General features: G+C 48.5%; 1 protein-coding gene across 1 annotated transcript; it reads right to left on the bottom strand.

The window, feature by feature from the left end:
- Positions 1–1,194: 1,194 nt before the first annotated feature.
- On the bottom strand, positions 1,195–8,556 carry LOC111153872 (stromelysin-1). The gene is made up of 10 exons (XM_022513149.1): positions 8,455–8,556; positions 7,664–7,908; positions 7,424–7,572; positions 7,168–7,293; positions 5,527–5,691; positions 5,200–5,344; positions 4,253–4,386; positions 3,708–3,867; positions 2,495–2,598; positions 1,195–1,295 (listed from the first exon to the last, which is right to left on the bottom strand). The coding sequence occupies exons 1-10, from the start codon at positions 8,554–8,556 to the stop codon at positions 1,195–1,197; spliced, it is 1,431 nt and encodes a 476-aa protein (XP_022368857.1).
- Positions 8,557–11,269: the final 2,713 nt, after the last annotated feature.

Genomic DNA, 11,269 nt, shown 5'->3' with positions numbered 1-11,269 from the left:
CCAGGCTTCCCCTCCAAACCTCCAGGGCCATTCCCTCAGAAGTCCTAACACGGCCCAGTGCAGGTGACCGTCCTGCTAGCCTACCGAAGATGTCGATGGTTTCCCCTCAGCACCCCTTAGGTTTACGGTCGTACGCATGTGTGTGTGCTCCTTTGCATACATTCTTTCTCGCTGACTATGACCTTGATGAGGGCAGGGGCTGTGTCCGTTCACGCAGGGTCATGCAGGGTCCTATGCCTACACCCCAGCATGCCTTGGCCTGGCGCTTGGAATACGATGAGTGCATCATCCTCGTATGAATGGACCCGTCGGGGCGTGAACGAGCTCTTACTGTGTGGCAGGTGCCGTGCTGGGCGCCTGACCTAGGGCAGTGAGTCTCTCTTCGCAGCAGCATCTGCCCGTGGGCTTCGAGCACGGACAAATAGAAAATGAGTACAAGAGGGTATTTCCAGGTGTGCATGGACGTGAGCAGATCTGCTGCTAGGGCAGGTGGGAGGGACCTGCCGAGGGGCTGTCCGTGGAAGGAGGAGACGAAGAACAGGTTTGGTTTCCTCCACCTGACAAAGAAAGTGTGTGAACGAGGTGATCTGCGACAGTCGTAAGATTCTGCGTCACAGTGTTTTCTCGAGCCAGCCCTGCTTGGGGACAGCTGGCCTAGGTCTTCCTCCCAGGGCATCTCAGGAACACACAGGACGTGTGGGAGGTGGAAACAGGGACACTGGCTGTAGGACACCTATGGAGGGCATATGGCGCGTCCTCTACTGGTCCCGACAAGCCCGTGGGGCCGCAGCCACCATGGAGACCTGAATCCTAACACCACGGGCCCAGGATCTCGCCTGCCTCCGATCTGGTCCCCACTGCACCCAAGGTCGTGGGGACAACTTGTTCTCAAAACAAACAAGATGATGATACAACTGACCGATTCTCTTTATTAAATAACAAGTACATAGTCTATATACAGTAGCTGGGCTGGGCCACGAGCGCTCTCCCCTCCCCCGTGGAGGCCCCGCGGGACGCAGCCCCCGCTCAGTGGCTCGCCCCGATGCCCGACACCGTGGGAAGCAGCCGGCAAGTCGCAGATGTCGCCTGAGCGTCGTCCCCACACGCGTGGGAGAAACGGACCGTCTGCACTCGCGGGGACTCCGAGCAGGACTAGCAGCAGTGGCCTAAGCCCATGGGGCGCTTCTCGGCCTCTCAGCAATTCAGCCAGCTGCCGCTCGCCAGGGTGTGGGTGACTTTCCTTGCGTTGGGGTCAAACTCCAACTGGGAAGGTCCGCTGAAGAAATAGTAAAATCCTGGAAATACGGAGGAGGGAACCGTGAGATACTGTTTCAGATAAACCAGCTTGGCTACACACAGAATGCAGAATGCCAGGCGAGGAGGATTCGGTGTTTATAGGGTTTTACTGGGTGCCGGATTCCGACAAGTGTTTGATCGGGTTGTTTTCTCACGTCTTCCTTCAACAGTCCTGTGAGGGACGCGCATCTAAGTCTGCCCTGCAGATGGGCAGGGGGAGGGGCATGCGGGCTGGCCCAAGGTCCCTTGCAGAGGACAGGCTGGCGACAGCACCGCCTTCCAGCTCTGTCCGACGGCGAAGCCAGGCTCCACTTACCATGGTATTCTGCTTCCAACCAGGCAAAACTCTCTGCTTCTTTGGAAACCATGAACTCTTTGTTTTCTTTTTTTCCCAACAGTCCTCCTCCCCTTTCCTTCCCTGAGGGTCCCTTTCAGACCCAGAGAAGCATGGAAACCCCTTGAGAACACCAGGACCCTTCAAGGCTCGGCCATCCTGGTGCTCAGGTCACCTTCCGATAACAACCACCAGCCTTCACTCCTCTCTCCTCCAGCAGGAAAAAGATACAACTGGTTTAAAACCCCGGGTGCACAAAGAAGCGATGATTTGCAACTGACTGGCGTGGGCAGCGACTGACCACTCGGGGACATGTCCCTGGGAATCAGTAGTTATGGCAGGATGGGGTGAGGGAAACGTGGCCACACTGCTGGAGGGGACTCCTCTGCGCGCAGGGTGATCTGAGAGCTCAGGTCAACCCTGAGCAGTTTGCTGTTTTCCGCGTGCACGAAACAGAGATGAGTGTCCACCTATCACATCAATGTGTTCTAGAAGTCATCATAGACTTGGCACAGAATTGGTAAGTAGCAATTTGGGGGAGAAAGGAAGGAGCTGCTTAGAGAAAACCTGTCATTACACAGGGCACCCGGGGGGCTCCGTCACTTAAGCATCTGACTCTTGGTTTCGGCTCAGGTCATGATCTCACTCATGAGATCATGGGCCCGGCGTTGGGCTCTGCGCTCAGTGCGGAGTCTGCTTGGGATTCTCTCTCCCTCTGTCCTTCCCCCACTCTCTCCCTCTCTCAAGTAAATAAATAAGTCTTATAAAAAAAGAAAATTTGTCATTACAAATTAATCCAATTGTCCCTCCAATACCCTAGAAAGTTCCCAGTGCCCCGTGACCAAACAAACAGTATCTCCTTACCAAATGCTTCAAAAGCAGCGTCAACCTTCGGGTCCACCCCGGGGAAGTCTTCCGCTATTTGCCTGGGGAAGCCCGGCTCCATAGATTGTCTCTTCTCGTCAAATCTGCACCCAGTAAAAGAAATACAGCATGGCATTGCATGGAAGCCACGTGACCAGAAGCCCTAAGTCATGTCAGGTTTACTGTGGGATTCTAGTAAACTTTCCTAGTATCGTAAATGAACGTCAAGCCGGTCAGACACTACAGAAATATGGGACTTTAACGGGACTGCAAACACAGCTCTTAAAACTGTCTCTCCCCCGGAGCAGAGGCAATGTCCAGATGTCTCAGATGTCTGTTACCATACTTCTCGAGCCTGGATGGAAAGAACCCTAATCATCTTTCTATCACAAAGGCTTGCAGGTACGGACAGATGAGTTGGCTCATTCATCTCAAATACGAATGTCAAGTCCTCTACCATATGTGGCTTGTGCATGTCCTCCCCACCCTGCACGTCTGGACTTCCTCAGCAGCCTCCTAGGGAAAGGGATGGCGGAGACCAGGAAAGCACAGGGAATGGGTTTTGGGCTCATTGGCTGGACCTTGGTTGGTCCTCCCAGTCATCGGGCAGATGGCCCAGGCATTGGCGTCTGTGTGTCCTGGGTTCTGGTCGTAAACCCGGAACGCTGCTGCTCACTGTCCTCTTAAAGACAGCACTAATGAGCGGTGCGGTCAGGGGAGGCCCTGAAGCATCATATAGCAAAGCTGGAAAGATGAGACAAACACCCAGGGAGGCGATGAGTGGACAGGAAAGGAATGCTAACGTGTGGCCCGGATTCCCAATGCTTCTTTCGAAACAAACACAAGCCCATCTGCATTTGGAGTCCAGCCAGGAAGCTCCACGGGGTGGTGGGGCTTGAGGCAGGACTTGAAGAGGGAGTGCACTGGCAGGAGGTGAGGGGGGTGCAGAGGTGAGAAGAGGCTGTCCAGGTAGGGGGGTGTGGTTGCAGGGGGAGCTCCAGCCTGCGGCTCACGGGCTCAAGGTGGGACCGAGGCAGAGGCCCTGGGACCACCTGAGACCAGTGCTGCTGCCTTTGAAAGCGAGTATGTCCCCATCCTCCGTACTGGGGCGGGGGGGGGGGTAGGCTGGGCTGCGAGTGACCTGGGGGTATCCTTGGAAGAAGATAATTTCCCTGCTGAGGCTCCATACAAAGTCATCCCAACACCGTCTTACCGCCAGTATTTGTCTCCTACAAAGAAATACGTTTTCTTCTTTTCTTTATCAAAAAGGGCCGCATCAATTTTCCCTACAGTTGCAGGAAAACCCAGGGTGCGGATGCCTTTTGGATAACCTGCTTGTGCCTCCGTTCCTCTGACGGCCCAGAACTGATTTCCTGTTAAGAAACATCATTAGGAGTCTTGCTGAATTTATGACAGTTAAGCCTTCGAGTTTTAAAAATACTTGTCAGTACCTTTGATTTTCGGAGTAAGGATTTAATCCCCAGCTCAAAGTAGATTTTTCACAAAAATGTGTGGATTGAATGAATGAACACAAATGCAAAGAGGGAATTTACAACTCTGAGTGATTTATATCCCTACATGCATTTTTATTATCTGTAAAATATAAATAAAATAACACCAGACCCAGTTGTTTCTTCAGAACTTAGAGTGACGAAGGAGACACAATTTGTCAGAGTAGAGAAAGTTGAAGTTCTATTTAATTTTCCTGAAAAGGGGTTTATTTCAACGGGTTAGAAGAAATTATTGTTTCATAATTACCTTTAAAAAGGAAAACAGTGTCCTTGCTAGTGTCTTCATATGCGGCATCCAGGCCTGAAGGGAGCGACGGCCAAAACGAAGAGATCAAATAAAATCCAGGTTCAAGTGTCCTGAGGGATTTGCGCCAAAAATACCTAAAATATGTAAAAGAGGAAACGAAAATTGAGAAACAGACCTTCACCTTTAGGGTGTTTTTCTCCCTGTGGTGCCTCATCCACCCACCCCCATCCCCTCGGCTGCTAGGCTCGAGTGTGGGCAGAAATCAGGCATGCTGTCAACAGGAAAAGATCGTTTCTTTCTCTTGGGACGCTCGCCCCCGACCTCCTGCCCAAGGATTCTGGCGTAAGATCTTCTAGAGAGTAGGTGGCTACCGTCCATGCAAACCAGTGTAGGTATCACAATGCTGGTCACGTTTTCAGACGGACAGACTGGTGTGTGTGTATGTGTGCGTGTGGGTGTCAGTATTTCCAGAATGACTGTGGAAGCATCTACACGCGTCCTCGACGGTGGGTGGCAGCAGGGAGCCGGTGTGGCGAGGGAGACTGGCTCTTGGCTTCCCTCCCACGTGTGCAGCCTGAACGTGTTGTCATGGACATAGTCTGCAACCGCAAATTAGCTGGTTAAGGATAATGCCCTCCTGATGCCATCTTTAAAGGAAACAAAGATAAAACTCTAATTCTGAAGTTCGACTTGAGCCTTTGGAAAAGCAAGAGTGGCTTATAACGACTGGAGACAAACACGAGAGGACAGGCATCGAATCAAGCGTTGGAAAATGGGTGGGAAGCTTTTGGGGAAACATGGAGGGTGAGTCACGAGAGCTCAGTGATTTCAAGTTCAGAGAAAACGCTTTGCTCTCAGAATTTAAAATTTCCGTCAAGTCTCCGTTCTCCTTACTAAACATTGAACATCAGAAGAAGAGAGAGGGAAGTGGAATCTTCCGGTCTGACCTGTCCTTAAAGAAGAGGATTTCTCCCCTCAGGGTGCTGACCGCATCGAAGGACAAAGCAGGGTCGCACGCGGCTGGGGTCCCCGGTCCTGAAGTCACAGATTCTGTGGGCGCCACGGGGTCATCCGGGGAACCAGGGGGAGATCCTGAAGGGAACAGATGTGGGGAGGCAAACAGAGGGACTGTGACGCTATCGTCCACGTGAGTGCTTTCCCAACACTCTCAGGGGCTTTGAGAGGAGCTGCAAATGCATCGTGCCGCGTTTTCAAGCTCTCCCGGAGACCAGCCCTGCAAAGCTCCTGTGCCTGGTGTGTGCAGCCTCGCTCACCGTACAGGGACTGGATGCCATCCACGTCATCTTGAGAAAGGCGGAAGCGGGACAGGTCTGTGTCTGCTCTGTAGACTGGGTACATCAGAGCGCTGGGGTCGGCCGAGTGAAAGAGACCCAGGGAGTGGCCAAGTTCATGAGCAGCGACCAGGAATAAGTTGGTTCCTATTTAAGAAATCATAAACAACGGTTACTTGGTACGAATCCATGGACGTCCTCACACAGGTCAGCTGTGTGTTCTCTTGGTTCCTCCCTGGAGGCACACAGGGATTCCTTTGCCTGGTGTGTGGTTAACGGGCCCACACTTCACAGCAGGCCAAGTGTTTTTCAAGGCTCTTTCTTGAAATCAGTCTTTGAGACAAAATATCCAGTCATGTCCCCCCAACCCCCTCTCCTGTCTCAGGATCCTAGCTGAGAGCCAGCTCCCTTGTCCTGTGCTCTGGAGTGGGCCCAAACCGCATGTGTAGCTCATCCATAAATGTTTCTCTTCATTTGTTAATGAAAAGCTAAACACTGTTTCAACATATTAGTGTTTGCCAGTCATGGCCTCCGTTACATGAATCACAATTTATTCATCTCGATTCTGGAATCCTGAGACAACCACGCTCCTACGATTCCCCATTGGAATGTTGCCTGCATAATTTTCCTCCCAAGATTATTACAATTAAGCACACATTGGGTCTGGAAATATTAGTAAGGATCATTGACATAGGGTTTGCAAGATTGGTCTCAAAGATAGCACGCCTAATCGTGCTACCGTTTGCCACGAAAGAGATCTGGGCCACACAAACACTGGCTATATTCACATTTTTTGCCTTCATATTATTAAAAATAACCCAGAATACTGAAAATTGGAAGTCATCAGGTAATTATATTTGACATGCTGAATTTACTTTTGCAAGTGTTATTTGTGTAACTTGTGATCCTAGTACAGTCCTCATTAGAGGCTTTGCAGGAAGAAGTTGTTAATTCAGTAGAATCAAAGAAATTTACGGAGCACTAACTTCACATTCATACTCCCTATTTTGTTTGAGTTTCAGAAGCAGTATTACTTGTTTTAGCCAATTTTTTGAGAACTTTGGAAGCCAATCCTCAAAGTATACGGTTATGAACTGACAAATATTCTTCCACCTAAAAAATCCGGACACTGTATTAGGGGGCAAGTGCTTTCCTTCAGAACTACTCTATAGAAACTCTCGTTAACCTAGAGATAGTAAAATGCTGATTTACGAAGAAAACCTAAAAAGGAACCTCAGTTCCTGAAATTTAACTCTCATCTCCCTTCTGAAGAGTAAAGAAGAAACAGCCCCAACTGAATACAAGCAATATCCAGGGCACCGTCCCTTGGGTATCTGCAACTCAATATAATGGGAGAATATTCTCGAGGACGGTCCTGAGCTCACCCTAGAAACATAGTCATCAAAGAAATACTTACTGATGTCCCCACACCGTGCTTACCAAGACAGAGAATAAACTTTTCAGACATCTGAAAAATGGTTAAAACAAAAATACATTCTACTAATTCTCAAACCATTCAGGAAATATGGGACACCCCACTTCTTGAAGATTCTGAGCTATTAAGAATTTTCTAAATCTAAAGAAAACCCCCACCAACGTCATTCCGAGAGATGTGTAACCAACCTGAAGTGTCCCTTGTCCATTGTTCATCGTCGTCAAAGTGGGCATCTCCAAAAATGCCGGGCCCAGGCGGGTAGGCATGACCCAAAACATTGCCAGGTCCATCAAAAGGGCTAAAGTCTCCATGATCTAACAGAGAAAGTGTTTTTATTGGAAAGATAGGTAATTCAGATCTCTTTGGAATACCCTCCCCCAACAGCACCTAGATAAATAGATGCATTTCATGGTTTTTGTGGGTTTTTTTGTTTCTTTGTTTTACCTCTAACTGCAAAGGAGATCTTTATGTCAGCCTCTCCTTCATCAGCCCTGGAGAAGGTCAGTGGAGTCACCTCCTGCCAGAGGCTCAGGGCTTTCTCAATGGCAGAATCAACAGCATCTCTTGGCAAATCCAAGGTATAATTTATAATCCTTTAAGAGAAAAATCGAAGAAGTTCTTTTCTCCTGTGATAGTCATTAGTAAAATCTGGGTAGTGTGAGAAAACCTCTTTGGACCTGTTACCTGTAGGTAAGGTGGGTTTTCCTCCACTTGGGCATGCCAGGGAAGGTGGTGAAGTCACCGACGTCGGGAACGCCACACCTGGGCTTACGCATCATCTCCAGAGTGTCCGTGTCCAGCTTCCCCGTCACCTCCAACCCGAGGAACTTCTGCATTTCTCGGATTTTCTCAACGACCGGACCATGGTCCCTTCTTCTAACAAACGGTTTTGTCTCTTTTGCAAGTTTGTAGTATTTTTCCAGGTATTGCTAACAGGGTAGTAAGTAAAGTTTTTATGTCATACTTTGATTTTTAGCCTTTCGTAGTAAAATGCAGCTGCTGACTCAAACTGTGTGCAGTATCTGTCTGGTTTGCAGAAATCAAGATGAGTGTCCTATTCAGCTCAACTCTCAGTTAAAGACTCCTCCTCGCTTCTGTTCTGCCTTTGTGGCCAGGTAATCTCTGGAGCCTGGTCTACTCCCAAAGCAATGAAAATGAAGCAGAAAACCAAGATAATGTCTTTTATCTTAAAAGAGGAACACAGAGCACATAGGCTTCTTTGGGCGTAATCCTGTATTTCAGGCCCATTTATTAACTCCCTCGACTTTCTACTTTATGCATCTCCTGGGGACCTGCCCTAAGAAGAAAGCTGGACAAACCCCTGCGTCTAGACGCGACACTAGCAACGTAAACACCAGCTACATGCACATTGGATTAGATGTCCCCATGGGAGACACATTTAATTACGCTCTCTACCTGCTACTCGCGCACCCCAAGCCCCAGCGAGTCCTGGGAGGGACGCAGCCACCAGTTACCTGAACAAGTTCCATGCTGTCCTCGTCCTCTGCAGCCCTGTCCGCTGGGTAGGCTGAGCATACAGCCACACAGAGCAACAGGAGAGCTGGAAGGTTCTGCATTTCCACAGGCTCTTCTTGGCTCTAAGTCGTCGTGGTGCTCTCTACCTTCTCCTGGGTCCGGTCTCTGGAGCCCTGACTTTTATAGGGTGACAGAGGTGGGTTAGGTTGCCCGCAGCTTGACTCATGATTGCTTTCATCCGAATGACAGCAGGACCATGTCCAAAAATTCCAAATCTGAAGTAGGATGATATAACCTATTTTACTAATTTCTCTCAACCTTTCCAATTTTGCAAATCATAACAGTGATTAAGCTCCAGGAAATGCTTCCTGTCTTCGTAAGAAGAGAACTGGGGCATTTTTTTTTTTTTTAATTCTGGAAAAAAAAAAGTGCCCGGAATTTACTAGACCATTTATGTTTGTGTGTTTGAGAGGAGAAATAGGCTGACTCGGTAAAAAGTCAAAATTGGTTAGAACATATGAAATGCAGTCTTATTTTAAGAAAAACAGACTTAAAATCAAATACAATGAGATGTAAGTAAATGACAAGCCGTGCTTACATAGCTCAAGTGCACACTGTTAGATTTTGTAGTAACAGAAGGAAGAATATCTAGAATAAGGTTGGAAGGGAGAGTCTGTGTTTTGAGCCCTTGACTTGAAGTCTGTGTTATTGGTTTCTGGTTGGATTTGTTAGGAGAAGGCTCACGGGCAGGACAGAACAAAGACCGCGAGGGAGGAGGTGTGCCCTTTCTCCTCCGGCTGGTCTTCCTTCTGTCCCAACCTGGCAGCAGGTAGCAGACCTGCAAGGACCACCCCCGCGACCTGGCGGGGTCGGAACAAAGCACGTTGTGCCAGGACCAAGTTCTCCGTCATCGTCCCCGCCGCCCTTCTCACTGTCTTTCCATCTCTCTCCCTCCTCCCTCAAATCAACATCATATATACTTTGAACTTCTTTTTTAAAAAGATTTTATTTATTTATTTGAGAATGAAACCGAAAAAGAGAGAGGAAAGGGAGCGGCAGAAGGAGAGGGAGAAGCAGGTTTCCCACAGAGCAGGGAGCCTGATGTGGGGCTCGATCCCAGGACCCTGAGATCATGACCCGAGCCGAAGGCAGAGGCTTTATGACTGAGCTGCCGGGATTGTGGGTGAACTTTGAACTTTAAAACAAAAGCCACCCTTAGTTGTCTCCCCCAGGGTGCTTACCTGTTTTCTCTTCTCTCTTCTTCCCTTCCGCTTCCTTCCTTTTCCTCCGTGCTATCGGTCCCGCAGAGCGCTGCTCCCGCCAACAGTGCTCGTAGGGAAGACTGTGGACATCCACAGGGGAGGGAACTCGGCTGAACGTTTTACCATCCTCCTGCCACCTGCCCCTCTTCCTCACTGACCTTGCCTCCCCTACCCTTAGAAAAACAGAGCAGAAAAAGAGAAAGAAATTAAATTGGAAAGAGCCAAGTTCATACTTTCGAAACGTCTTAAGTGAACACTTTTTATTTGCCACCACGCTTCGTTTTTTCTTTGCTTATTTGTTTGCTAAAGAGCAGAGCACCCGGGAGTGAGAAACTCGGTGAAACGAAGAAAAATGAGCAATTAATAAGTGCAAGTTTTATTCCCTGCCTTTGCATTTCTTGTGTATTTTCCTTCTTTCTCAGTATCTTTGTACGTTCTGAATAAACACCAGAGCGATCTCATCCAGCGCGCGTCACAGGTGCAGTGAGAGGTCTGTGCCTGGAGGTGACCAGTCGTCTGAAGCCTGGGGCTGTGCGTCAGGGGTAAGCATCTGTTTTTAGACTAGATTCTATCTAAAGACATCTCGTTCCTTTAGGGGAAAGAATTTGGGTCTCATGTCGACTGAAATCAAGGGGAAATGCTTGTCCATCCTGATGTGAGGGTAGCCAAGGGGGCGGAGCGGAAACAGGGCTGGTACTGGGAGGGAATTCAGGGAAGGCTCGATGGACGGAGGCAGAAGTCACTAGGGACCACGCTCTCAGTTCCTTCTGGATTAAGGTTTTTCCTGCGAACATTTTCTCTAGGATCATGACTAATAAAACATATTTCAAGTTCAGAGGGAAACATTACAGATACCATGTTTATTTTCCCAGACGTTCAAACACAATAGGCAAAATGGGCTATGTTGTTGCTCCTGGAATAAATGCAGACTTCTCTGGAAGTGTCGTGCCTCAGGAAGAGGTCGTTGTTTGTTTCTCAGTGGCACCTCGGACCGCCTCGTGCAGACTGTTCACGCGGAGCTGGAGTGCGATGTCCCCCTCCCTCACCATAAATTCTCGGTTCTTCCTGGGCTCCTAATGGTGAACAAGGCACCCGGCACCGGCATAAACCGCACACCCTAGTATTGCTGAAAGAATTAGTAATCTACCAATTATGAATGAAAGTTTCCCAGGAAAAGTCAAAGAGGCGAATGAAAAGTCAAAAAAACCTCCTGAATCATGGAGATGTTTCTAAATCCCCAGATATCACCAAATACCCTATTAACTGAATTTTTTTCTTTTCTTGCCTTTGAAAAAGATTCAAGAGACCATCTTAACTGTGTCTAATGAAGAATAAATTGAAGGCTTGTCTACACCTCTTCCTCATCCCCATGTCTGTAAAATTCTCAGACGGCAGCATCGGAGCAACAATGCATGAGAGATGATTTGCATTTTATAGATTAAATTTTAAAAGACAATGCATTGTATCTTGGGGTTTCTGAACTGGAACACTCTTCTTGGAGATATCTGTTTACTTTTATTTATTTATTTTGCGTGTTGATATAAGTTCACGT

Source organism: Enhydra lutris, unplaced genomic scaffold, assembly GCF_002288905.1.
Source record: "Enhydra lutris kenyoni isolate GAN:26980312 unplaced genomic scaffold, ASM228890v2 scaffoldscaffold34, whole genome shotgun sequence".
NCBI lineage: Eukaryota > Metazoa > Chordata > Mammalia > Carnivora > Mustelidae > Enhydra > Enhydra lutris.
This window is presented reverse-complemented; position numbering and strand designations above follow the sequence as displayed.

Coding starts and splice junctions, on each gene's coding strand:
- LOC111153872 (XM_022513149.1), bottom strand. CDS start 8,556: ATGCAGAACCTTCCAGCTCTCCTGTTGCTCTGTGTGGCTGTATGCTCA. Junction 5,345..5,526: donor TGGCATCCAGTCCCTGTACG/GTGAGCGAGGCT, acceptor TGTTCCCTTCAG/GATCTCCCCCTGGTTCCCCG. Junction 3,868..4,252: donor CACTGTTTTCCTTTTTAAAG/GTAATTATGAAA, acceptor GTTTCTTAACAG/GAAATCAGTTCTGGGCCGTC.